The following is a 25,476-nucleotide window of genomic DNA, read 5'->3' as shown; positions in this document are numbered from 1 at the left end:
TCAACTCGATAAGACTACCTTTCCCCGCAAAGCTACAATACAACAACTAACAAACCAAGCACCTACCCCGTGCCAATGTTTTCCTAACAATATAATACTCTTCATTTTCACTAAATCATTTACTACTATAAATTATATCAAAACAAACAAAACCCACCATTACATCTTCTAATGTCACACCTTTACATTTCAAACTATTCAATAATATATATATACATATTGTTTCTCTCTCATCGCAAATATTTCTTTCTTTCAATGATGAAAAATTAGTCAATTAGGTGATGTCATTGTATGTGAATGATAATAAAAACATGCAATGACATTTTTAAAATTAGTTTAAATTTATTGATAAAGTTTATAAAACAACAGTGATTGTATATGTTTTTTACGATAATACCAAGAATTGTTAATCCTCAATGTATGTGATGTTTATATTATACTATCTGGGATAGCCAGTATTTTCTCTTCTCCCCTTTTTGATCTTGATATGTCATGCTTGTTTAGGATATAAAAGTTATTCTCGAGATGCAGGAAAGAGAGAAGAGTAATATAAAGAATGAATGTTGAGAGAGAAAGGTTAAGTTATTGGGATAGGGAATGAACGTGCATGGGGTTTGGGATCATACTCAGTAAAGTAAGTAATATCAAAGGAAACTTACCAATTATGGAAAGCTTAGCACATGACTCCTCAAAAAAACACAAAAAGGTAACTTATCATCGTTTCCACTTGCTTATTGGGCGATCAAATATTGTCAACCTATCGAGTGCCATTAATTTTATCTTGTGAGGGTTTTATCTGTCATGTGTTAGTTAGTTTATTCAAATTCTTCTATTTCCTTTTCCAATTCATTAATACTCAAACCTCACACAATTAAGTCTGTTAAACTATATCAGATCATGAAACAGCCAATCATCTAAGGATGGGCAAAATCAAAACCATTTTTTATTTTACAAATTTCAATTTAACTAATTCATACTCTTTTAAAAAATATACCTATGTTATATAAATATAGATAGATTTTATCATACAATTAAATGTCTAATCTTCAACAATCAGTCAAATAATATAGTAAATCCTAATACACTTAAGTAGAATCAAATAAATATCAATTAAAAAAACAAACCACAATATAAAAAATTAAGAATATAAATATTAATTTTAGCATAAAAACTATAAATTCATTTAGTACTCAATTATAAGAAAAATTAAATATATTTTTAGTTTTTAAATTTTGACTCAACGTCTCATATGAAGATGAAATTTGAGATATTTATATTATTTTGACAAATTCCAACTTCAAATATTAGTCTAAAACATTGTTTAGTAAACTTAAAAAAGTTAATGTTATTAATTTTAAAAAACTATAACTATTAATTTAAATTTTAAGGATTAAAATTTATCAAAGTTTGAAACAATGATAAATTTTAATTGTGTGTAAGTTTAAAGATTAAAAAAATATTTAATCCTTATAAAAATAGTTTATCAAAAACTTAAAAGAAAAACAAATAATAAATGGTCATACAAAAGACTACTCGTACCTTCTACGTATTTATTGTTTATATCCACTCTTTCAGAGCTGATATGTCTTCTTTATGTAAGTCTGAACATTCTTAACTAACTTAATCATTAAAATCTTTAGTAGTAAATCTTACAAACCACTAGTAAGTAAATAGTGATTAAATTAAATGACATGTCTCATGACTGTTTATTTATTATATAATACTTGTATGAGTTCATGATACAAGAGTTTGTAAGAATATTCAATCTTAGGTTTCCTTACCTATGATTAGCCACCTTAATTCTTTATTCTTTATTAGTTATCCTAAATTATGTTTCTTATGTTGCCAGCATGAACATATGAGGTCATCTCATCCCATGTTGATATGTTAGTCGAAGTCTTCTCTTTGGCATCCTGCACATTGAATACTTTAACAAAGAAATTCATGATTTCTCTTACCTATAACAATTCAATTAATTACAAATGGGTGTAACTTTGAAATTTTTTGGTGATGTAATATGTTAAACATTAATAATACATTAATATTGATATTATAAGAATCCTTTTAATATATTCTAAAACATCAAAATTAGTGTTCAATCAACGTATTTTAAAGACATAACATAAAAAAGGTACATAAAAACTCAATAAAGAATTCAAATTCAATTTTGAAGGTACTCTAATTTGTATTTATTTACTTAATATTTGTTTGGTTTGTTTGAGTTTTGTCCTTAAGGTAGGATCAAAAATAAACTTTTACGGGTTCTTATATTTTCTCCGTTTGGCATTTAGGTGACCCATCTCCAAGAAAAATAAAATTAAAAGTCATGGTTTTACCGTTTTGTTTGAAAGAGTTATAAGGAATTAGTCTATGGGTGTGGTGGTGGGCGCGTCGGCCCTATAGATTTTGACATGCAGGCGTCAGGTTTGGAATCTTGAAAGTACTCATTCCCTCAGTCAACCTCTACCTCCATGTATCCCTACTGTTGCCGTTTACATGCTAAACAATTAATTCTATTTTTTAATGCTTTTATAACTCTTTCTTCAATTACTTTTAAACTCTGCTTCTTATATTGAAATGTTTTAATTTTTAATCACTTTTTTGTCGTTACATAAGCTATGTATATGTGTTTATTTTTTTATAATAGTAAAAAATAATAATCTTTATTTGTTTTATAAGTAATTTTTTATAATAGTTAATTATTTTTAATTAAAAATATTAAATTTAAATAAAATTTAAATAAAATTTAAATAAAAAATAATTAAAGTTAACAAATAAAATTGATAAGATAATTATTTTTGTATGACTAAACTAAACCACGTACCTATTTTAAAATAATTAATTAGATGTATGACTTTGATTTATTGGGCATTGGGTTGATTGGAGTTGGACTAAGCGACCAATGAACAACACTTGTTATTCAACCATCTGACACTTGCGTTAAATTTTCAATGGAAGTGTTCATATCTCCGCGGTTATGTGAAGATGAAAAGTCCCAAGTTTTAAAATGTTTACAAATTCCACAACAATTCCATGATCTCAACTAATGCAATACAATGCAACTTCCACTTTAATATTCTTCCCCCGAAGCTTTCTTAGCATTAATTAAACAAGTTAATTAAACAAGTTAACTAGGTCATCCTATCAATTCAATTTTATGTCTCGTTTACTTCTTTATTTTAATTCTTTTCCATCTGCTGGGCCTGCCGACTGCCCCTGTAAGGGGGCGCTTGGAAAATTGAAACAAGATTTCAATAATTTGTATGGATTAATATAATTTATTAATAGCAATTATTATCTATAATTATTAAATATATTAATTATGGAGATTATCAATTTAATCATAATACCTATTAGGTGATAGGTGATGGATATATAATTGAAATTTTATTTTGAATGGTTCGTAATAAGTTAATGTGTTCACAGATTTCTATTAAAGTGTGAAATTACTAAAAAATTGTTATGTCAAAAATTTGTTTTGCATAAAACAATTCTATTTAGTATGCAAAAAATGTTGTAGTGAGAGTAATTATTCTTGTTAATTGTTTTATTATTTTCAAAGTCGTTCTCAATATAATGTTTTAGTTGTAGGTTTTAAAACTACAATTAGTTTTTTATTATAAAATTTATTTTCAGTCCAGGATGACTTTTGATCGAATTGAACTTAATATTTGACCTTAATATAACTGAATAAATTTGACTTTGACTTGATTTTTCGGCATAACAATATTTTCTACTTAAAAAACGTCATCAATTTTATTTACGCTTTTGTAATATTTAACTATTGTTTAAAATTTGAATATTACTTTGAATATTGAAAATATCTAATTCAAGAACACTAAGCAAAGGTTTAGGTCATAATTGTTTTTTATGTTCTTAAGATTATCTTCATATATATATATATATATAATATGGATATTCAAAATTCATTTATGGCACTGCAATTTTTTTATTTGAACACATTTAAATGTATTCTATGATTTTTCGACGTTTAAAGAGTTTTACATGTCGACTTCGAGAACTTTTGACGTTTTATGCTTCAATTATACAAAGTTTAGTAGTTCGAATTCAACAGCATAATAGTCTGAGCTCAGCAGTTTGATAACCCGAGCTCAACAGCTCGTCAGTTCAAGCTCAGCAGCTACACAATCCAAGCTCAATAAGAGTTCAATATCATCAAAGGTCAGTGAAGAAGAAAAATCGACTTTGAATGGGTTTATGACGTTGGTCTAGCGAGTGACTGACGTCTAAATGTTTTTTATGTTCTTAAGATTATCGTTCATATATATATATATATATATATATATATATATATATATATATATATATATATATATATATATATATATATATATTATGCTTTTTCTTTTGCGTCGAAAGGTACCATTGAGTTGGTAAGTTAACGCTTCTATTTGTTCCAATAATAATAGCGCTCATTGCTTTACAGGAAATATTTCATTACACAAGTAGTAATCTATTTCATGACAGCTTCTGGTTTTAGTTTTACTTATCCTCTAAATTTTTTTTTTTTAAATAAAAGAAACTATAAGAGAAATTATTCTTAAAAATATAAAAGAAAACACAACAAAGGAATCTAATGTCAATTTTTTTTAGGATAATTGTTTTCAGTCCTTACATTTGCACTAATGTGTCCGATATAATATGAAACGTATTCAGGAACATATGATCTGGCAAAAGAAAACTATTTATTTGGGTTCTAATAAAATTAAAAATAAATAGTTTGTTTCTGGTCCACGCGCTAAACAAAAACTGGTTTTGACTTGGTAGCGGGGGAGAAAATATAACTATAGATTCACAAATAAATATGGACGAAAAGACTCAGCTGCGTTGCATACTCAACTCTTTTTTTTGTCTTTCTTCTTTCTTCTTTCTTATTTCTGCCCTAAACATAAAAACAAACTCAACGCTTCATACGTTGTGAAAAAAGAAGCAGCCAACATGCCAGTGGCTCTTCATAACCAACTCATGGGTTTTACCTCGTTTGCTTCTGCTTCCTCCAAACTGCTTCTTCACAATAATACTTTTCAACACAACCAACCCTTGTTCGGCCTCAATCCTATCTCGTTTCCTTTCCACAACACGACAAGGGGTACGAGGTTGAGAAGGGGACCAAGGTTTCCGGTAGCAGCTATTAGTCAGGATTTTATTAAGACCACACTGAGAGTGCATGCAGAGAAACCTGTGCAGTTCAAGGTCAGAGCTGTGGTAACGGTGAGGAACAAGATCAGAGAGAATTTCAGAGAGACCATGCTGAAGCATTTGGACGCCATCAGTGATAGTATAGGAACAAGAAATGTTGTGCTGGAGCTTATCAGCACTGACATTGACCCAAGTAAGCCTTTCACAACTCACCATTATTACTTCCCACTCTCTCTTAGAAAACACAACAAACGAATCTAATGTTATTTTAATATGCTTCTTAGAAAGGAAATCTCCAAAGAAGAGCAACAAAGCAGCCCTAAAGAACTGGTCAAAGAAATCCAGTGTCAAAGCAGAGAGAGTTAATTATACAGCCGAATTCATTGTGGACTCAGATTTTGGAGTCCCTGGAGCTATTGCTGTTACAAACAAACACCAAAGAGAGTTCTTCTTGGAAAGTATAGTCATCGAAGGGTTTGTGAGTGGAGCAGTTCCTTTCCCCTGCAACTCATGGGTACAAGGAGAGAGGATATTCTTTTCTAACAAGGTAACCAACTTGGAAAGGTCAAAGCATTTAATTACTATTTAATAATGCTAACCAGTTGAACATGCATTCCTTTTTTTATTATTCAAAATTTTCAACTTTCAATAGTAGACTCGGCTGCTTTGATCAAAGAAAAAGTCTTCCTCCATAATCACAAGTTACAAATCGTAAACAAGCAGCCATATACAGATTATTATACCTGTGAAATGAGTTTTCAAAATTCTTATCGACTAATGCTAGGGTTTATTTAAGCTTACGTATATCAACCACCGACAACACGGTCGCTACCCAATTTAATAGACCCACTCACAGAAAGATATAACTAAGAATTTATTACGTACAAGTTGTTTTATTTTTTATTCTGCTAATTCTGGGTTTTTATTATATATATATTTTTTATAATTTGATTTATTTTGTCAGGCATATTTACCTGGTGATACACCTGCTGGGCTTAGAGTACTGAGGGAGAAAGAGTTGATAAATCTTAGAGGTGATGGGAAAGGAGTTAGAAAATTGTGTGATAGAATATATGATTTCGACACATACAACGATTTGGGTAATCCAGATGAAGGAATTGAGCTTACCAGACCGACTCTTGGTGGAACCCAAAACCATCCATACCCAAGACGCTGTCGTACTGGTCGGGCCCCCACAGATACAGGTAACATTAACAATTCATTCACTCGTCTAAGGTTAATTATTACGGACGTGAGCATAACACAGTAAATTGCGTTTTATAGATATGCATGCTGAGAGTCGTGTGGATTTGCCACAGCCTATGTACGTACCAAGAGACGAGCAATTCGACGAGTCTAAAATGAACACATTCGTAATCAAGAGGCTGAAGGCAGTGCTCCATAACTTGATCCCTGGCCTTAAGGCTAGTCTCTCTGCTGATAACCAAGACTTCAACCGATTTTCAGACTTTGACGACCTTTACAATGATAGCCAGCCCTTGCAAGATGAAATTATAAAGAAATTCCCTCTGTCACAAGTGGTCATAAAGATAAAACAATGCAGCCAAGAACTTCTCAAATATGACACTCCCAAAATTATTTCCAGTGAGTGTCCCTTGTTCTTTTCCTTCTAATTGTTATCTTTTTGGCGTGAACTAATTTATCCTTCATAATTATTATATTGTTATTGTAAACAAGGTGTTGCTGATTAAACTAACGATCTCGTGCTTATTATACAGAGGACAAGTTTGCCTGGCTTCGAGATGATGAATTCGCCAGGCAAGCAATAGCAGGAGTCAACCCTATTAATATTGAGCGGCTTGAAGTTTTCCCACCGGTGAGCAAACTTGACCCCGAAATGTATGGCCACCAAGAGTCTGCACTCAAAGAAGAACATATTTTGGCACAACTGAATGGCATGACCGTGCAACAGGTACTCCTCAAAATCCTCGACAACATGACTAAAATGTTTTGTCGCCAAATCCCATGGCTTATCTTAAACAATTGGGACCCTGGCACTAAATTTGTTACTTCGAATTTCTCAGGCAATACAGGCAAATAAGCTGTTTATGATAAACTATCACGATGTCTATGTTCCATTTGTTGACCGGATCAACGCCCTTGATGGTAGAAAATCCTATTCTACCCGCACCATATTTTTCTTGACACCGCTTGGCACTCTCAAACCAATTGCTATAGAACTTAGCCTCGGACCAAGTTCCGGATCGAAACGCGTAGTTACCCCTCCTGTGGACGCAACCACATATTGGAAGTGGCAGCTGGCCAAAGCTCATGTTTGTGCCAATGATGCTGGTGTGCACCAACTTGTTAACCATTGGTAAGCAAATCCGGAAGCAGCATATGTACTATTTAAGTACCATTTGATTACATCTTGTTGGTTAACTAATCGAAAAAGAATTCTCTGGTAAACTGTATGCAGGTTACGCACACATGCCTGCACGGAACCATTTATATTGTCTGCTCATAGACAATTAAGTGCAATGCATCCTGTTTTTAAGCTGTTGGAACCACACATGAGGTACACATTGGATATCAATGCTTTAGCTCGCCAGAAACTGATCAATGCCGACGGAATCATCGAGTCTAGTTTTACACCTGGGCGCTACTGCACGGAGATCAGTTCTGCTGCATACAAACACTTGTGGCGCTTTGACATGGAAGGCCTCCCGGCAGATCTCATACGCAGGTTAGTTGAAAACGAAAAGAGACCCATTTCTGAGTTGAACGAATCTTATAAATGAGAGTCTCATTGCATGATCCATCGCTGCAGGGGAATGGCGGTACCTGACGCAACACAGCCAAATGGTGTAAAACTGGTAATAGAAGACTATCCTTACGCTGCAGATGGGCTTATGGTCTGGTCTGCAATCGAGAACTGGGTCCGCGCCTATGTGAAGCACTACTACGGCCATCCAAGCAAGGTTTGCAATGACAGGGAGCTACAAGCATGGTACTCTGAATCAATCAATGTGGGGCATGCTGATCTTAGGCATGAAAGGTGGTGGCCGACGTTGAATGATAGTGAGGATCTTGTGTCTATACTTACCACATTGATTTGGACGGTATCCGCACAGCATGCAGCTATTAATTTTGGACAGTACCCTTACGGAGGTTATGTGCCGAATCGTCCTCCGCTAATGAGAAGATTAATCCCAGAAGACGAAGAGGAAAAAAAGAGTGAAAAACAAGCGAATTTCATGGCAGATCCCGAAAAGTATTTCCTAAATGCGCTGCCAAGCTTGTTACAAGCTACAAAATATATGGCAATAGTTGACACACTCTCTACCCACTCACCGGACGAGGAGTATTTGGGGGAGCGCCAACAGTCATCCATTTGGTCAGGTGAAGCAGAGATCATCGAGGCATTCTACAACTTCTCCGCAGAAATGAGAGAGATAGAGAAGGAGATTGAGAGAAGGAACTATGACCCAACACTCAGAAACCGCTGTGGCCCAGGGGTTTTACCTTACGAGTTACTTGCACCTACCTCTCAACCCGGCGTTACATGCAGAGGGATTCCTAACAGTGTCTCCACGTAAAATCTCACCTACCCCCACCCATTACCAAGTTTTGTCACATATATATTCATTCTTATTTGCAAATATCTCCATGACCAAAATGTGCGTAAGTTCACTAATTCACGGAAACAACACTACTGTGAATGTGCACGCGATACTAATTTTAATTTTTTTATTAAATTTAATTATTCTTTTTTTTTTCTTTCCTTCTTCTCCATTGTCTATCCGCAATTCATGTCGTTAGTTCCTGACATTGTAATATAAAAACCACATGGGCATTTGTCAATTTTCTCTTCAATACCAAATTTGCAAAAAGTATGTCTTTAGATATTTTTTGTTATTTATCTTTCTGGGATGGAGAAAAAACGAATTATGTGGAACAGTGAGAGTGCTTCAAGCATATTTGTCATCGCTTTCATTCAATAAAACTTTGTTTCATTCTTAATAGTATATAAATTTTTCATAAACTTTTATAAGATGGTTTATTACAACGTCAGTTTAACTTAGACACCAGGATGAACGTCAGAGTATCAACTTATATTGAATTCAAATTTGTATGATTGAGAAATCCTAAAAAAAATTCATATTAAATTTGGTAACATCGTTAGTGAAACAGATTGACATAAATATTAAAAAATGTCATAAATAAACTCTTTAAATATATATGGACAGAATTGTGATAACAGAAAGGGCATCAACAAATCTGAAAGGAAACGGATATGATACGGCAAGGAGAAAGAAAGGGTTGAGAAATCAAAAACCAAAATCTTGACCTCATATTGACAAGCTTGGAACCGATGGATGTCAAGAGAATAACAAAAATTTACAAGTGTGGGACAAAAAGAATAATGAAAGACCTGAGACAATTAGCTGATTGGTGAGGTTGCATGAGGAAGTCGTCAAAATTAGGGCCAGTAGAATATCCATCGCTCGACCGCAAAATCTATATACACAACCCTGCAGTGTTCCCCACCGTTTCATTACCGCACTATTGAGGGACAAAATTTACTGGTGATTGAAAAACCAATCAAAAAGAGCTCAAACTTGATTTCATCAAAAACAAATCGTAACTACCTTCTGTAGAAAGAAATCAAACCCCAAACTAGGAGACGGCCAAAAAACAAAGCCTTATATATTATATAGGAAGAGGACTCGCTAATTTTTCCAATACAAGTATGCTATCTGAATACAAGGCTTCCATTCTGCTGCAGTCTCAAGTTTTCCACTACTGACTGATAGAAAGATTTTAGTGCCTTTAAATCTCCACCCTGCACCAAAATATCATAGTATTTTAGCCCACCACAACAGATGTTCATCCGGTGATTCACCTATTAAACAACAAGCACTACAATTCACACTTTACTTAGCAAGAGACGTTACAGAGCATAAATAATCTTTTCATCAAATTACTCACAACATAAGCATGGCAGAGAAGAAGTTCCAGGATGTTATATGGGGGAAAAAAGAACTTCGATTATTTCAGTAGGACTATATTCTAAACATTTCACCGCCATAAGCTTTTATTACCTGCAACTTTTGACGATATTGCTCTGCCAGATCTTGTGGGCTATTTGCAGAAGATAATCCTTTTGATACAAAATGAACCAGAAAAGCATCCCCAAATTTTTCATACATTACCTTCTGTGCCAGCACGATTTCTCCAAACAAAATAAACTGTACAGAAAATCGAAAATAGAAGGAAGAAGAACATGAGCACAAAAAATTGGCATAAACCATCAAAACACTTAAATAAATATACAATATCCATCTTCCGAAGTAACAAACACCGAAAAACCATATACTAGTATGCTCCGATTACACCGTTATAGTTAGTTGACCATTCCCTCATACAAATTTTCCCTCTTTTTTCTTTTTCAGCTAAACAAATTTCCTTCAAACAAACCAAACGCAGGGAGCCCATTAGACAAGCCAAACAATCTGTTTGGTTCAACTTATTGTGAACCAATATTAGCTTATTTTTTCATACTATCTAATCAGAGCTTTTGAAAAATAAGTATTTTCTTTAGAAGAAGAGTTTCAAACATGCACTTATTTTATAGCAAATTTAAGATCAAGGAGACAACACCCTTGAATATACAAACTTTTAAACAAATAACTGTAGGACTAAGAATGACATACTGGACGGATTTGATCAATTTTATTTCGAATTATAATGGATACGATGAAAAAAATCATTAATCCATTATGATCCACCAAAAATTTAATTAAAATATCTTATTCATCCTGATCTAATTAATAAAAAATCCAATTCAATCTATCCATTAACAGCTTTCTCATGAATACAATTCATCCATAAAAATAATATATTTTAAGAAAATTAGAAATCTATTTTTAAAATTATATTTTCAGAAATAAAATCTGTGAAAAAAATTTAAAATATATTTTAAAAAAAAAATTGTTAAAAAAGTAAGCTTAAGAAATAATTAATGTTGAAAAAAAAATGTTTGGATTAATTTTCATCCATAAAGTAGTGATGGTACACGATCGAGTCTTGTCAAGTTTTCCATAGAAGAAACTTCTTGACAGGTTAAAATTTGATCACTAATATGATAAAAATCTAGATTCATGGCATAGAGGATCATAACCATATAAAACTTATCCAACATTTCTTTTATCTCAACTAATGAGTGAACTACCAAGAACATTTTCAATTCCTCAACTATTGATTGAGATTTAGCAATGAAAGACGTCATGTCATTATCAGATTGCTTGAGACAATCGATTAGCATAATCATAGAGGTGTTGGACATCGTCTACAAAAATATTTTTGACCTTTATCCAAAAGGAGTTACGGGTTTTGGATGACCTAAGCCAAAGTAGAGCACAAAGATGAAAATCAGGTTTCTTCCAAGGTTGAATTTGATCTGTTGGTACTCTACTCCAATATTCTTTTAAGTGATCATGGAACCTTTGAGCAAGATATCAAAGTTCAATTGACACAGACCAAGATAGGTAATTTTTCCCATTTAATTTCTTAGAAGTTATAGAAGGAATCCAGGGAAAAGAGGAGATAGTCCCTAAAGACATTTTGAAACAAGGTAAAGGCATGCACACATTCCAGTAATGCAATAGAGAAAGAACAGAAGGCAGCCCTAGGGTTTCTACAAAGAGAAACCATGAGGAACTCTAGATGACTCACACCAAATGGTACTAGAACGAAAAAAAGGGGGCCGAGTGCATGGGGTTTGGGATCATACTCAGTAAAGTAAGTAATATCAAAGGAAACTTACCAATTATGGAAAGCTTAGCACATGACTCCTCAAAAAAACACAAAAAGGTAACTTATCATCGTTTCCACTTGCTTATTGGGCGATCAAATATTGTCAACCTATCGAGTGCCATTAATTTTATCTTGTGAGGGTTTTATCTGTCATGTGTTAGTTAGTTTATTCAAATTCTTCTATTTCCTTTTCCAATTCATTAATACTCAAACCTCACACAATTAAGTCTGTTAAACTATATCAGATCATGAAACAGCCAATCATCTAAGGATGGGCAAAATCAAAACCATTTTTTATTTTACAAATTTCAGTTTAACTAATTCATACTCTTTTAAAAAATATACCTATGTTATATAAATATAGATAGATTTTATCATACAATTAAATGTCTAATCTTCAACAATCAGTCAAATAATATAGTAAATCCTAATACACTTAAGTAGAATCAAATAAATATCAATTAAAAAAACAAACCACAATATAAAAAATTAAGAATATAAATATTAATTTTAGCATAAAAACTATAAATTCATTTAGTACTCAATTATAAGAAAAATTAAATATATTTTTAGTTTTTAAATTTTGACTCAACGTCTCATATGAAGATGAAATTTGAGATATTTATATTATTTTGACAAATTCCAACTTCAAATATTAGTCTAAAACATTGTTTAGTAAACTTAAAAAAGTTAATGTTATTAATTTTAAAAAACTATAACTATTAATTTAAATTTTAAGGATTAAAATTTATCAAAGTTTGAAACAATGATAAATTTTAATTGTGTGTAAGTTTAAAGATTAAAAAAATATTTAATCCTTATAAAAATAGTTTATCAAAAACTTAAAAGAAAAACAAATAATAAATGGTCATACAAAAGACTACTCGTACCTTCTACGTATTTATTGTTTATATCCACTCTTTCAGAGCTGATATGTCTTCTTTATGTAAGTCTGAACATTCTTAACTAACTTAATCATTAAAATCTTTAGTAGTAAATCTTACAAACCACTAGTAAGTAAATAGTGATTAAATTAAATGACATGTCTCATGACTGTTTATTTATTATATAATACTTGTATGAGTTCATGATACAAGAGTTTGTAAGAATATTCAATCTTAGGTTTCCTTACCTATGATTAGCCACCTTAATTCTTTATTCTTTATTAGTTATCCTAAATTATGTTTCTTATGTTGCCAGCATGAACATATGAGGTCATCTCATCCCATGTTGATATGTTAGTCGAAGTCTTCTCTTTGGCATCCTGCACATTGAATACTTTAACAAAGAAATTCATGATTTCTCTTACCTATAACAATTCAATTAATTACAAATGGGTGTAACTTTGAAATTTTTTGGTGATGTAATATGTTAAACATTAATAATACATTAATATTGATATTATAAGAATCCTTTTAATATATTCTAAAACATCAAAATTAGTGTTCAATCAACGTATTTTAAAGACATAACATAAAAAAGGTACATAAAAACTCAATAAAGAATTCAAATTCAATTTTGAAGGTACTCTAATTTGTATTTATTTACTTAATATTTGTTTGGTTTGTTTGAGTTTTGTCCTTAAGGTAGGATCAAAAATAAACTTTTACGGGTTCTTATATTTTCTCCGTTTGGCATTTAGGTGACCCATCTCCAAGAAAAATAAAATTAAAAGTCATGGTTTTACCGTTTTGTTTGAAAGAGTTATAAGGAATTAGTCTATGGGTGTGGTGGTGGGCGCGTCGGCCCTATAGATTTTGACATGCAGGCGTCAGGTTTGGAATCTTGAAAGTACTCATTCCCTCAGTCAACCTCTACCTCCATGTATCCCTACTGTTGCCGTTTACATGCTAAACAATTAATTCTATTTTTTAATGCTTTTATAACTCTTTCTTCAATTACTTTTAAACTCTGCTTCTTATATTGAAATGTTTTAATTTTTAATCACTTTTTTGTCGTTACATAAGCTATGTATATGTGTTTATTTTTTTATAATAGTAAAAAATAATAATCTTTATTTGTTTTATAAGTAATTTTTTATAATAGTTAATTATTTTTAATTAAAAATATTAAATTTAAATAAAATTTAAATAAAATTTAAATAAAAAATAATTAAAGTTAACAAATAAAATTGATAAGATAATTATTTTTGTATGACTAAACTAAACCACGTACCTATTTTAAAATAATTAATTAGATGTATGACTTTGATTTATTGGGCATTGGGTTGATTGGAGTTGGACTAAGCGACCAATGAACAACACTTGTTATTCAACCATCTGACACTTGCGTTAAATTTTCAATGGAAGTGTTCATATCTCCGCGGTTATGTGAAGATGAAAAGTCCCAAGTTTTAAAATGTTTACAAATTCCACAACAATTCCATGATCTCAACTAATGCAATACAATGCAACTTCCACTTTAATATTCTTCCCCCGAAGCTTTCTTAGCATTAATTAAACAAGTTAATTAAACAAGTTAACTAGGTCATCCTATCAATTCAATTTTATGTCTCGTTTACTTCTTTATTTTAATTCTTTTCCATCTGCTGGGCCTGCCGACTGCCCCTGTAAGGGGGCGCTTGGAAAATTGAAACAAGATTTCAATAATTTGTATGGATTAATATAATTTATTAATAGCAATTATTATCTATAATTATTAAATATATTAATTATGGAGATTATCAATTTAATCATAATACCTATTAGGTGATAGGTGATGGATATATAATTGAAATTTTATTTTGAATGGTTCGTAATAAGTTAATGTGTTCACAGATTTCTATTAAAGTGTGAAATTACTAAAAAATTGTTATGTCAAAAATTTGTTTTGCATAAAACAATTCTATTTAGTATGCAAAAAATGTTGTAGTGAGAGTAATTATTCTTGTTAATTGTTTTATTATTTTCAAAGTCGTTCTCAATATAATGTTTTAGTTGTAGGTTTTAAAACTACAATTAGTTTTTTATTATAAAATTTATTTTCAGTCCAGGATGACTTTTGATCGAATTGAACTTAATATTTGACCTTAATATAACTGAATAAATTTGACTTTGACTTGATTTTTCGGCATAACAATATTTTCTACTTAAAAAACGTCATCAATTTTATTTACGCTTTTGTAATATTTAACTATTGTTTAAAATTTGAATATTACTTTGAATATTGAAAATATCTAATTCAAGAACACTAAGCAAAGGTTTAGGTCATAATTGTTTTTTATGTTCTTAAGATTATCTTCATATATATATATATATATAATATGGATATTCAAAATTCATTTATGGCACTGCAATTTTTTTATTTGAACACATTTAAATGTATTCTATGATTTTTCGACGTTTAAAGAGTTTTACATGTCGACTTCGAGAACTTTTGACGTTTTATGCTTCAATTATACAAAGTTTAGTAGTTCGAATTCAACAGCATAATAGTCTGAGCTCAGCAGTTTGATAACCCGAGCTCAACAGCTCGTCAGTTCAAGCTCAGCAGCTACACAATCCAAGCTCAATAAGAGTTCAATATCATCAAAGGTCAGTGAAGAAGAAAAATCGACTTTGAATGGGTTTATGACGTTGGTCTAGCGAGTGACTGACGTCTAAATGTTTTTTATGTTCTTAAGATTATCGTTCATATATATATATATATATATATATATATATATATATATATATATATATATATATATATATATATATATATATATTATGCTTTTTCTTTTGCGTCGAAAGGTACCATTGAGTTGGTAAGTTAACGCTTCTATTTGTTCCAATAATAATAGCGCTCATTGCTTTACAGGAAATATTTCATTACACAAGTAGTAATCTATTTCATGACAGCTTCTGGTTTTAGTTTTACTTATCCTCTAAATTTTTTTTTTTTAAATAAAAGAAACTATAAGAGAAATTATTCTTAAAAATATAAAAGAAAACACAACAAAGGAATCTAATGTCAATTTTTTTTAGGATAATTGTTTTCAGTCCTTACATTTGCACTAATGTGTCCGATATAATATGAAACGTATTCAGGAACATATGATCTGGCAAAAGAAAACTATTTATTTGGGTTCTAATAAAATTAAAAATAAATAGTTTGTTTCTGGTCCACGCGCTAAACAAAAACTGGTTTTGACTTGGTAGCGGGGGAGAAAATATAACTATAGATTCACAAATAAATATGGACGAAAAGACTCAGCTGCGTTGCATACTCAACTCTTTTTTTTGTCTTTCTTCTTTCTTCTTTCTTATTTCTGCCCTAAACATAAAAACAAACTCAACGCTTCATACGTTGTGAAAAAAGAAGCAGCCAACATGCCAGTGGCTCTTCATAACCAACTCATGGGTTTTACCTCGTTTGCTTCTGCTTCCTCCAAACTGCTTCTTCACAATAATACTTTTCAACACAACCAACCCTTGTTCGGCCTCAATCCTATCTCGTTTCCTTTCCACAACACGACAAGGGGTACGAGGTTGAGAAGGGGACCAAGGTTTCCGGTAGCAGCTATTAGTCAGGATTTTATTAAGACCACACTGAGAGTGCATGCAGAGAAACCTGTGCAGTTCAAGGTCAGAGCTGTGGTAACGGTGAGGAACAAGATCAGAGAGAATTTCAGAGAGACCATGCTGAAGCATTTGGACGCCATCAGTGATAGTATAGGAACAAGAAATGTTGTGCTGGAGCTTATCAGCACTGACATTGACCCAAGTAAGCCTTTCACAACTCACCATTATTACTTCCCACTCTCTCTTAGAAAACACAACAAACGAATCTAATGTTATTTTAATATGCTTCTTAGAAAGGAAATCTCCAAAGAAGAGCAACAAAGCAGCCCTAAAGAACTGGTCAAAGAAATCCAGTGTCAAAGCAGAGAGAGTTAATTATACAGCCGAATTCATTGTGGACTCAGATTTTGGAGTCCCTGGAGCTATTGCTGTTACAAACAAACACCAAAGAGAGTTCTTCTTGGAAAGTATAGTCATCGAAGGGTTTGTGAGTGGAGCAGTTCCTTTCCCCTGCAACTCATGGGTACAAGGAGAGAGGATATTCTTTTCTAACAAGGTAACCAACTTGGAAAGGTCAAAGCATTTAATTACTATTTAATAATGCTAACCAGTTGAACATGCATTCCTTTTTTTATTATTCAAAATTTTCAACTTTCAATAGTAGACTCGGCTGCTTTGATCAAAGAAAAAGTCTTCCTCCATAATCACAAGTTACAAATCGTAAACAAGCAGCCATATACAGATTATTATACCTGTGAAATGAGTTTTCAAAATTCTTATCGACTAATGCTAGGGTTTATTTAAGCTTACGTATATCAACCACCGACAACACGGTCGCTACCCAATTTAATAGACCCACTCACAGAAAGATATAACTAAGAATTTATTACGTACAAGTTGTTTTATTTTTTATTCTGCTAATTCTGGGTTTTTATTATATATATATTTTTTATAATTTGATTTATTTTGTCAGGCATATTTACCTGGTGATACACCTGCTGGGCTTAGAGTACTGAGGGAGAAAGAGTTGATAAATCTTAGAGGTGATGGGAAAGGAGTTAGAAAATTGTGTGATAGAATATATGATTTCGACACATACAACGATTTGGGTAATCCAGATGAAGGAATTGAGCTTACCAGACCGACTCTTGGTGGAACCCAAAACCATCCATACCCAAGACGCTGTCGTACTGGTCGGGCCCCCACAGATACAGGTAACATTAACAATTCATTCACTCGTCTAAGGTTAATTATTACGGACGTGAGCATAACACAGTAAATTGCGTTTTATAGATATGCATGCTGAGAGTCGTGTGGATTTGCCACAGCCTATGTACGTACCAAGAGACGAGCAATTCGACGAGTCTAAAATGAACACATTCGTAATCAAGAGGCTGAAGGCAGTGCTCCATAACTTGATCCCTGGCCTTAAGGCTAGTCTCTCTGCTGATAACCAAGACTTCAACCGATTTTCAGACTTTGACGACCTTTACAATGATAGCCAGCCCTTGCAAGATGAAATTATAAAGAAATTCCCTCTGTCACAAGTGGTCATAAAGATAAAACAATGCAGCCAAGAACTTCTCAAATATGACACTCCCAAAATTATTTCCAGTGAGTGTCCCTTGTTCTTTTCCTTCTAATTGTTATCTTTTTGGCGTGAACTAATTTATCCTTCATAATTATTATATTGTTATTGTAAACAAGGTGTTGCTGATTAAACTAACGATCTCGTGCTTATTATACAGAGGACAAGTTTGCCTGGCTTCGAGATGATGAATTCGCCAGGCAAGCAATAGCAGGAGTCAACCCTATTAATATTGAGCGGCTTGAAGTTTTCCCACCGGTGAGCAAACTTGACCCCGAAATGTATGGCCACCAAGAGTCTGCACTCAAAGAAGAACATATTTTGGCACAACTGAATGGCATGACCGTGCAACAGGTACTCCTCAAAATCCTCGACAACATGACTAAAATGTTTTGTCGCCAAATCCCATGGCTTATCTTAAACAATTGGGACCCTGGCACTAAATTTGTTACTTCGAATTTCTCAGGCAATACAGGCAAATAAGCTGTTTATGATAAACTATCACGATGTCTATGTTCCATTTGTTGACCGGATCAACGCCCTTGATGGTAGAAAATCCTATTCTACCCGCACCATATTTTTCTTGACACCGCTTGGCACTCTCAAACCAATTGCTATAGAACTTAGCCTCGGACCAAGTTCCGGATCGAAACGCGTAGTTACCCCTCCTGTGGACGCAACCACATATTGGAAGTGGCAGCTGGCCAAAGCTCATGTTTGTGCCAATGATGCTGGTGTGCACCAACTTGTTAACCATTGGTAAGCAAATCCGGAAGCAGCATATGTACTATTTAAGTACCATTTGATTACATCTTGTTGGTTAACTAATCGAAAAAGAATTCTCTGGTAAACTGTATGCAGGTTACGCACACATGCCTGCACGGAACCATTTATATTGTCTGCTCATAGACAATTAAGTGCAATGCATCCTGTTTTTAAGCTGTTGGAACCACACATGAGGTACACATTGGATATCAATGCTTTAGCTCGCCAGAAACTGATCAATGCCGACGGAATCATCGAGTCTAGTTTTACACCTGGGCGCTACTGCACGGAGATCAGTTCTGCTGCATACAAACACTTGTGGCGCTTTGACATGGAAGGCCTCCCGGCAGATCTCATACGCAGGTTAGTTGAAAACGAAAAGAGACCCATTTCTGAGTTGAACGAATCTTATAAATGAGAGTCTCATTGCATGATCCATCGCTGCAGGGGAATGGCGGTACCTGACGCAACACAGCCAAATGGTGTAAAACTGGTAATAGAAGACTATCCTTACGCTGCAGATGGGCTTATGGTCTGGTCTGCAATCGAGAACTGGGTCCGCGCCTATGTGAAGCACTACTACGGCCATCCAAGCAAGGTTTGCAATGACAGGGAGCTACAAGCATGGTACTCTGAATCAATCAATGTGGGGCATGCTGATCTTAGGCATGAAAGGTGGTGGCCGACGTTGAATGATAGTGAGGATCTTGTGTCTATACTTACCACATTGATTTGGACGGTATCCGCACAGCATGCAGCTATTAATTTTGGACAGTACCCTTACGGAGGTTATGTGCCGAATCGTCCTCCGCTAATGAGAAGATTAATCCCAGAAGACGAAGAGGAAAAAAAGAGTGAAAAACAAGCGAATTTCATGGCAGATCCCGAAAAGTATTTCCTAAATGCGCTGCCAAGCTTGTTACAAGCTACAAAATATATGGCAATAGTTGACACACTCTCTACCCACTCACCGGACGAGGAGTATTTGGGGGAGCGCCAACAGTCATCCATTTGGTCAGGTGAAGCAGAGATCATCGAGGCATTCTACAACTTCTCCGCAGAAATGAGAGAGATAGAGAAGGAGATTGAGAGAAGGAACTATGACCCAACACTCAGAAACCGCTGTGGCCCAGGGGTTTTACCTTACGAGTTACTTGCACCTACCTCTCAACCCGGCGTTACATGCAGAGGGATTCCTAACAGTGTCTCCACGTAAAATCTCACCTACCCCCACCCATTACCAAGTTTTGTCACATATATATTCATTCTTATTTGCAAATATCTCCATGACCAAAATGTGCGTAAGTTCACTAATTCACGGAAACAACACTACTGTGAATGTGCACGCGATACTAATTTTAATTTTTTTATTAAATTTAATTATTCTTTTTTTTTTCTTTCCTTCTTCTCCATTGTCTATCCGCAATTCATGTCGTTAGTTCCTGACATTGTAATATAAAAACCACATGGGCATTTGTCAATTTTCTCTTCAATACCAAATTTGCAAAAAGTATGTCTTTAGATATTTTTTGTTATTTATCTTTCTGGGATGGAGAAAAAACGAATTATGTGGAACAGTGAGAGTGCTTCAAGCATATTTGTCATCGCTTTCATTCAATAAAACTTTGTTTCATTCTTAATAGTATATAAATTTTTCATAAACTTTTATAAGATGGTTTATTACAACGTCAGTTTAACTTAGACACCAGGATGAACGTCAGAGTATCAACTTATATTGAATTCAAATTTGTATGATTGAGAAATCCTAAAAAAAATTCATATTAAATTTGGTAACATCGTTAGTGAAACAGATTGACATAAATATTAAAAAATGTCATAAATAAACTCTTTAAATATATATGGACAGAATTGTGATAACAGAAAGGGCATCAACAAATCTGAAAGGAAACGGATATGATACGGCAAGGAGAAAGAAAGGGTTGAGAAATCAAAAACCAAAATCTTGACCTCATATTGACAAGCTTGGAACCGATGGATGTCAAGAGAATAACAAAAATTTACAAGTGTGGGACAAAAAGAATAATGAAAGACCTGAGACAATTAGCTGATTGGTGAGGTTGCATGAGGAAGTCGTCAAAATTAGGGCCAGTAGAATATCCATCGCTCGACCGCAAAATCTATATACACAACCCTGCAGTGTTCCCCACCGTTTCATTACCGCACTATTGAGGGACAAAATTTACTGGTGATTGAAAAACCAATCAAAAAGAGCTCAAACTTGATTTCATCAAAAACAAATCGTAACTACCTTCTGTAGAAAGAAATCAAACCCCAAACTAGGAGACGGCCAAAAAACAAAGCCTTATATATTATATAGGAAGAGGACTCGCTAATTTTTCCAATACAAGTATGCTATCTGAATACAAGGCTTCCATTCTGCTGCAGTCTCAAGTTTTCCACTACTGACTGATAGAAAGATTTTAGTGCCTTTAAATCTCCACCCTGCACCAAAATATCATAGTATTTTAGCCCACCACAACAGATGTTCATCCGGTGATTCACCTATTAAACAACAAGCACTACAATTCACACTTTACTTAGCAAGAGACGTTACAGAGCATAAATAATCTTTTCATCAAATTACTCACAACATAAGCATGGCAGAGAAGAAGTTCCAGGATGTTATATGGGGGAAAAAAGAACTTCGATTATTTCAGTAGGACTATATTCTAAACATTTCACCGCCATAAGCTTTTATTACCTGCAACTTTTGACGATATTGCTCTGCCAGATCTTGTGGGCTATTTGCAGAAGATAATCCTTTTGATACAAAATGAACCAGAAAAGCATCCCCAAATTTTTCATACATTACCTTCTGTGCCAGCACGATTTCTCCAAACAAAATAAACTGTACAGAAAATCGAAAATAGAAGGAAGAAGAACATGAGCACAAAAAATTGGCATAAACCATCAAAACACTTAAATAAATATACAATATCCATCTTCCGAAGTAACAAACACCGAAAAACCATATACTAGTATGCTCCGATTACACCGTTATAGTTAGTTGACCATTCCCTCATACAAATTTTCCCTCTTTTTTCTTTTTCAGCTAAACAAATTTCCTTCAAACAAACCAAACGCAGGGAGCCCATTAGACAAGCCAAACAATCTGTTTGGTTCAACTTATTGTGAACCAATATTAGCTTATTTTTTCATACTATCTAATCAGAGCTTTTGAAAAATAAGTATTTTCTTTAGAAGAAGAGTTTCAAACATGCACTTATTTTATAGCAAATTTAAGATCAAGGAGACAACACCCTTGAATATACAAACTTTTAAACAAATAACTGTAGGACTAAGAATGACATACTGGACGGATTTGATCAATTTTATTTCGAATTATAATGGATACGATGAAAAAAATCATTAATCCATTATGATCCACCAAAAATTTAATTAAAATATCTTATTCATCCTGATCTAATTAATAAAAAATCCAATTCAATCTATCCATTAACAGCTTTCTCATGAATACAATTCATCCATAAAAATAATATATTTTAAGAAAATTAGAAATCTATTTTTAAAATTATATTTTCAGAAATAAAATCTGTGAAAAAAATTTAAAATATATTTTAAAAAAAAAATTGTTAAAAAAGTAAGCTTAAGAAATAATTAATGTTGAAAAAAAAATGTTTGGATTAATTTTCATCCATAAAGTAGTGATGGTACACGATCGAGTCTTGTCAAGTTTTCCATAGAAGAAACTTCTTGACAGGTTAAAATTTGATCACTAATATGATAAAAATCTAGATTCATGGCATAGAGGATCATAACCATATAAAACTTATCCAACATTTCTTTTATCTCAACTAATGAGTGAACTACCAAGAACATTTTCAATTCCTCAACTATTGATTGAGATTTAGCAATGAAAGACGTCATGTCATTATCAGATTGCTTGAGACAATCGATTAGCATAATCATAGAGGTGTTGGACATCGTCTACAAAAATATTTTTGACCTTTATCCAAAAGGAGTTACGGGTTTTGGATGACCTAAGCCAAAGTAGAGCACAAAGATGAAAATCAGGTTTCTTCCAAGGTTGAATTTGATCTGTTGGTACTCTACTCCAATATTCTTTTAAGTGATCATGGAACCTTTGAGCAAGATATCAAAGTTCAATTGACACAGACCAAGATAGGTAATTTTTCCCATTTAATTTCTTAGAAGTTATAGAAGGAATCCAGGGAAAAGAGGAGATAGTCCCTAAAGACATTTTGAAACAAGGTAAAGGCATGCACACATTCCAGTAATGCAATAGAGAAAGAACAGAAGGCAGCCCTAGGGTTTCTACAAAGAGAAACCATGAGGAACTCTAGATGACTCACACCAAATGGTACTAGAACGAAAAAAAGGGGGCCGAGTGCATGGGGTTTGGGATCATACTCAGTAAAGTAAGTAATATCAAAGGAAACTTACCAATTATGGAAAGCTTAGCACATGACTCCTCAAAAAAACACAAAAAGGTAACTTATCATCGTTTCCACTTGCTTATTGGGCGATCAAATATTGTCAACCTATCGAGTGCCATTAATTTTATCTTGTGAGGGTTTTATCTGTCATGTGTTAGTTAGTTTATTCAAATTCTTCTATTTCCTTTTCCAATTCATTAATACTCAAACCTCACACAATTAAGTCTGTTAAACTATATCAGATCATGAAACAGCCAATCATCTAAGGATGGGCAAAATCAAAACCATTTTTTATTTTACAAATTTCAGTTTAACTAATTCATACTCTTTTAAAAAATATACCTATGTTATATAAATATAGATAGATTTTATCATACAATTAAATGTCTAATCTTCAACAATCAGTCAAATAATATAGTAAATCCTAATACACTTAAGTAGAATCAAATAAATATCAATTAAAAAAACAAACCACAATATAAAAAATTAAGAATATAAATATTAATTTTAGCATAAAAACTATAAATTCATTTAGTACTCAATTATAAGAAAAATTAAATATATTTTTAGTTTTTAAATTTTGACTCAACGTCTCATATGAAGATGAAATTTGAGATATTTATATTATTTTGACAAATTCCAACTTCAAATATTAGTCTAAAACATTGTTTAGTAAACTTAAAAAAGTTAATGTTATTAATTTTAAAAAACTATAACTATTAATTTAAATTTTAAGGATTAAAATTTATCAAAGTTTGAAACAATGATAAATTTTAATTGTGTGTAAGTTTAAAGATTAAAAAAATATTTAATCCTTATAAAAATAGTTTATCAAAAACTTAAAAGAAAAACAAATAATAAATGGTCATACAAAAGACTACTCGTACCTTCTACGTATTTATTGTTTATATCCACTCTTTCAGAGCTGATATGTCTTCTTTATGTAAGTCTGAACATTCTTAACTAACTTAATCATTAAAATCTTTAGTAGTAAATCTTACAAACCACTAGTAAGTAAATAGTGATTAAATTAAATGACATGTCTCATGACTGTTTATTTATTATATAATACTTGTATGAGTTCATGATACAAGAGTTTGTAAGAATATTCAATCTTAGGTTTCCTTACCTATGATTAGCCACCTTAATTCTTTATTCTTTATTAGTTATCCTAAATTATGTTTCTTATGTTGCCAGCATGAACATATGAGGTCATCTCATCCCATGTTGATATGTTAGTCGAAGTCTTCTCTTTGGCATCCTGCACATTGAATACTTTAACAAAGAAATTCATGATTTCTCTTACCTATAACAATTCAATTAATTACAAATGGGTGTAACTTTGAAATTTTTTGGTGATGTAATATGTTAAACATTAATAATACATTAATATTGATATTATAAGAATCCTTTTAATATATTCTAAAACATCAAAATTAGTGTTCAATCAACGTATTTTAAAGACATAACATAAAAAAGGTACATAAAAACTCAATAAAGAATTCAAATTCAATTTTGAAGGTACTCTAATTTGTATTTATTTACTTAATATTTGTTTGGTTTGTTTGAGTTTTGTCCTTAAGGTAGGATCAAAAATAAACTTTTACGGGTTCTTATATTTTCTCCGTTTGGCATTTAGGTGACCCATCTCCAAGAAAAATAAAATTAAAAGTCATGGTTTTACCGTTTTGTTTGAAAGAGTTATAAGGAATTAGTCTATGGGTGTGGTGGTGGGCGCGTCGGCCCTATAGATTTTGACATGCAGGCGTCAGGTTTGGAATCTTGAAAGTACTCATTCCCTCAGTCAACCTCTACCTCCATGTATCCCTACTGTTGCCGTTTACATGCTAAACAATTAATTCTATTTTTTAATGCTTTTATAACTCTTTCTTCAATTACTTTTAAACTCTGCTTCTTATATTGAAATGTTTTAATTTTTAATCACTTTTTTGTCGTTACATAAGCTATGTATATGTGTTTATTTTTTTATAATAGTAAAAAATAATAATCTTTATTTGTTTTATAAGTAATTTTTTATAATAGTTAATTATTTTTAATTAAAAATATTAAATTTAAATAAAATTTAAATAAAATTTAAATAAAAAATAATTAAAGTTAACAAATAAAATTGATAAGATAATTATTTTTGTATGACTAAACTAAACCACGTACCTATTTTAAAATAATTAATTAGATGTATGACTTTGATTTATTGGGCATTGGGTTGATTGGAGTTGGACTA

The 25,476-nt window shown here is 32.4% G+C and overlaps 2 protein-coding genes and 2 long non-coding RNA genes across 6 annotated transcripts; 2 read left to right on the top strand and 2 right to left on the bottom strand.

The window, feature by feature from the left end:
* The first annotated feature begins 4,813 nt into the window (after nucleotides 1-4,813).
* LOC128196373 (linoleate 13S-lipoxygenase 3-1, chloroplastic-like) lies at nucleotides 4,814-8,985 on the top strand. Its single transcript, XM_052877161.1, has 8 exons — nucleotides 4,814-5,353; nucleotides 5,445-5,707; nucleotides 6,125-6,365; nucleotides 6,445-6,765; nucleotides 6,900-7,093; nucleotides 7,206-7,498; nucleotides 7,601-7,867; nucleotides 7,952-8,985. Exons 1-8 carry the CDS (start codon nucleotides 4,960-4,962, stop codon nucleotides 8,718-8,720), a joined length of 2,742 nt encoding a protein of 913 aa, XP_052733121.1. The 5' UTR covers nucleotides 4,814-4,959; the 3' UTR covers nucleotides 8,721-8,985.
* A 459-nt stretch (nucleotides 8,986-9,444) lies between these two features.
* On the bottom strand, nucleotides 9,445-11,887 carry LOC128196386 (uncharacterized). 2 transcript variants are annotated; one of them, XR_008248662.1, is made up of 3 exons: nucleotides 10,227-11,885; nucleotides 9,774-9,967; nucleotides 9,445-9,656 (listed from the first exon to the last, which is right to left on the bottom strand). It is a non-coding gene; the product is annotated as an uncharacterized LOC128196386 (long non-coding RNA). The 2 variants fall into 2 exon arrangements; XR_008248661.1 differs by having other exon boundaries at nucleotides 9,445-9,967; nucleotides 10,227-11,887.
* Nucleotides 11,888-16,105: 4,218 nt separating this feature from the next.
* Nucleotides 16,106-20,276, top strand: LOC128196372 (linoleate 13S-lipoxygenase 3-1, chloroplastic-like). The gene is made up of 8 exons (XM_052877160.1): nucleotides 16,106-16,644; nucleotides 16,736-16,998; nucleotides 17,416-17,656; nucleotides 17,736-18,056; nucleotides 18,191-18,384; nucleotides 18,497-18,789; nucleotides 18,892-19,158; nucleotides 19,243-20,276. The coding sequence occupies exons 1-8, from the start codon at nucleotides 16,251-16,253 to the stop codon at nucleotides 20,009-20,011; spliced, it is 2,742 nt and encodes a 913-aa protein (XP_052733120.1). The 5' UTR covers nucleotides 16,106-16,250; the 3' UTR covers nucleotides 20,012-20,276.
* Nucleotides 20,277-20,735: 459 nt separating this feature from the next.
* LOC108323728 (uncharacterized) lies at nucleotides 20,736-23,178 on the bottom strand. Of its 2 annotated transcripts, XR_008248660.1 has the most exons (3): nucleotides 21,518-23,176; nucleotides 21,065-21,258; nucleotides 20,736-20,947 (listed from the first exon to the last, which is right to left on the bottom strand). It is a non-coding gene; the product is annotated as an uncharacterized LOC108323728 (long non-coding RNA). The 2 variants fall into 2 exon arrangements; XR_001831711.2 differs by having other exon boundaries at nucleotides 20,736-21,258; nucleotides 21,518-23,178.
* Nucleotides 23,179-25,476: the final 2,298 nt, after the last annotated feature.

Source organism: Vigna angularis, chromosome 4 (assembly GCF_016808095.1).
Source record: "Vigna angularis cultivar LongXiaoDou No.4 chromosome 4, ASM1680809v1, whole genome shotgun sequence".
Classification (NCBI taxonomy): Eukaryota; Viridiplantae; Streptophyta; class Magnoliopsida; order Fabales; family Fabaceae; genus Vigna; species Vigna angularis.
The sequence above is the reverse complement of the archived record's forward strand: the minus strand, read 5'-3'. Positions and strand labels throughout refer to the sequence as shown.

What these genes read in the sequence shown, in the direction of transcription:
- LOC128196373 (XM_052877161.1), top strand. Translation starts at nt 4,960, where the DNA reads ATGCCAGTGGCTCTTCATAACCAACTCATGGGTTTTACCTCGTTTGCT. An exon ending in CACTCCCAAAATTATTTCCA is followed by an intron (nt 6,766 to 6,899) that starts GTGAGTGTCCCT and finishes CTTATTATACAG; the next exon opens with AGGACAAGTTTGCCTGGCTT. An exon ending in CCGGCAGATCTCATACGCAG is followed by an intron (nt 7,868 to 7,951) that starts GTTAGTTGAAAA and finishes CCATCGCTGCAG; the next exon opens with GGGAATGGCGGTACCTGACG.
- LOC128196372 (XM_052877160.1), top strand. Translation starts at nt 16,251, where the DNA reads ATGCCAGTGGCTCTTCATAACCAACTCATGGGTTTTACCTCGTTTGCT. An exon ending in CAGCACTGACATTGACCCAA is followed by an intron (nt 16,645 to 16,735) that starts GTAAGCCTTTCA and finishes TATGCTTCTTAG; the next exon opens with AAAGGAAATCTCCAAAGAAG. An exon ending in CACTCCCAAAATTATTTCCA is followed by an intron (nt 18,057 to 18,190) that starts GTGAGTGTCCCT and finishes CTTATTATACAG; the next exon opens with AGGACAAGTTTGCCTGGCTT.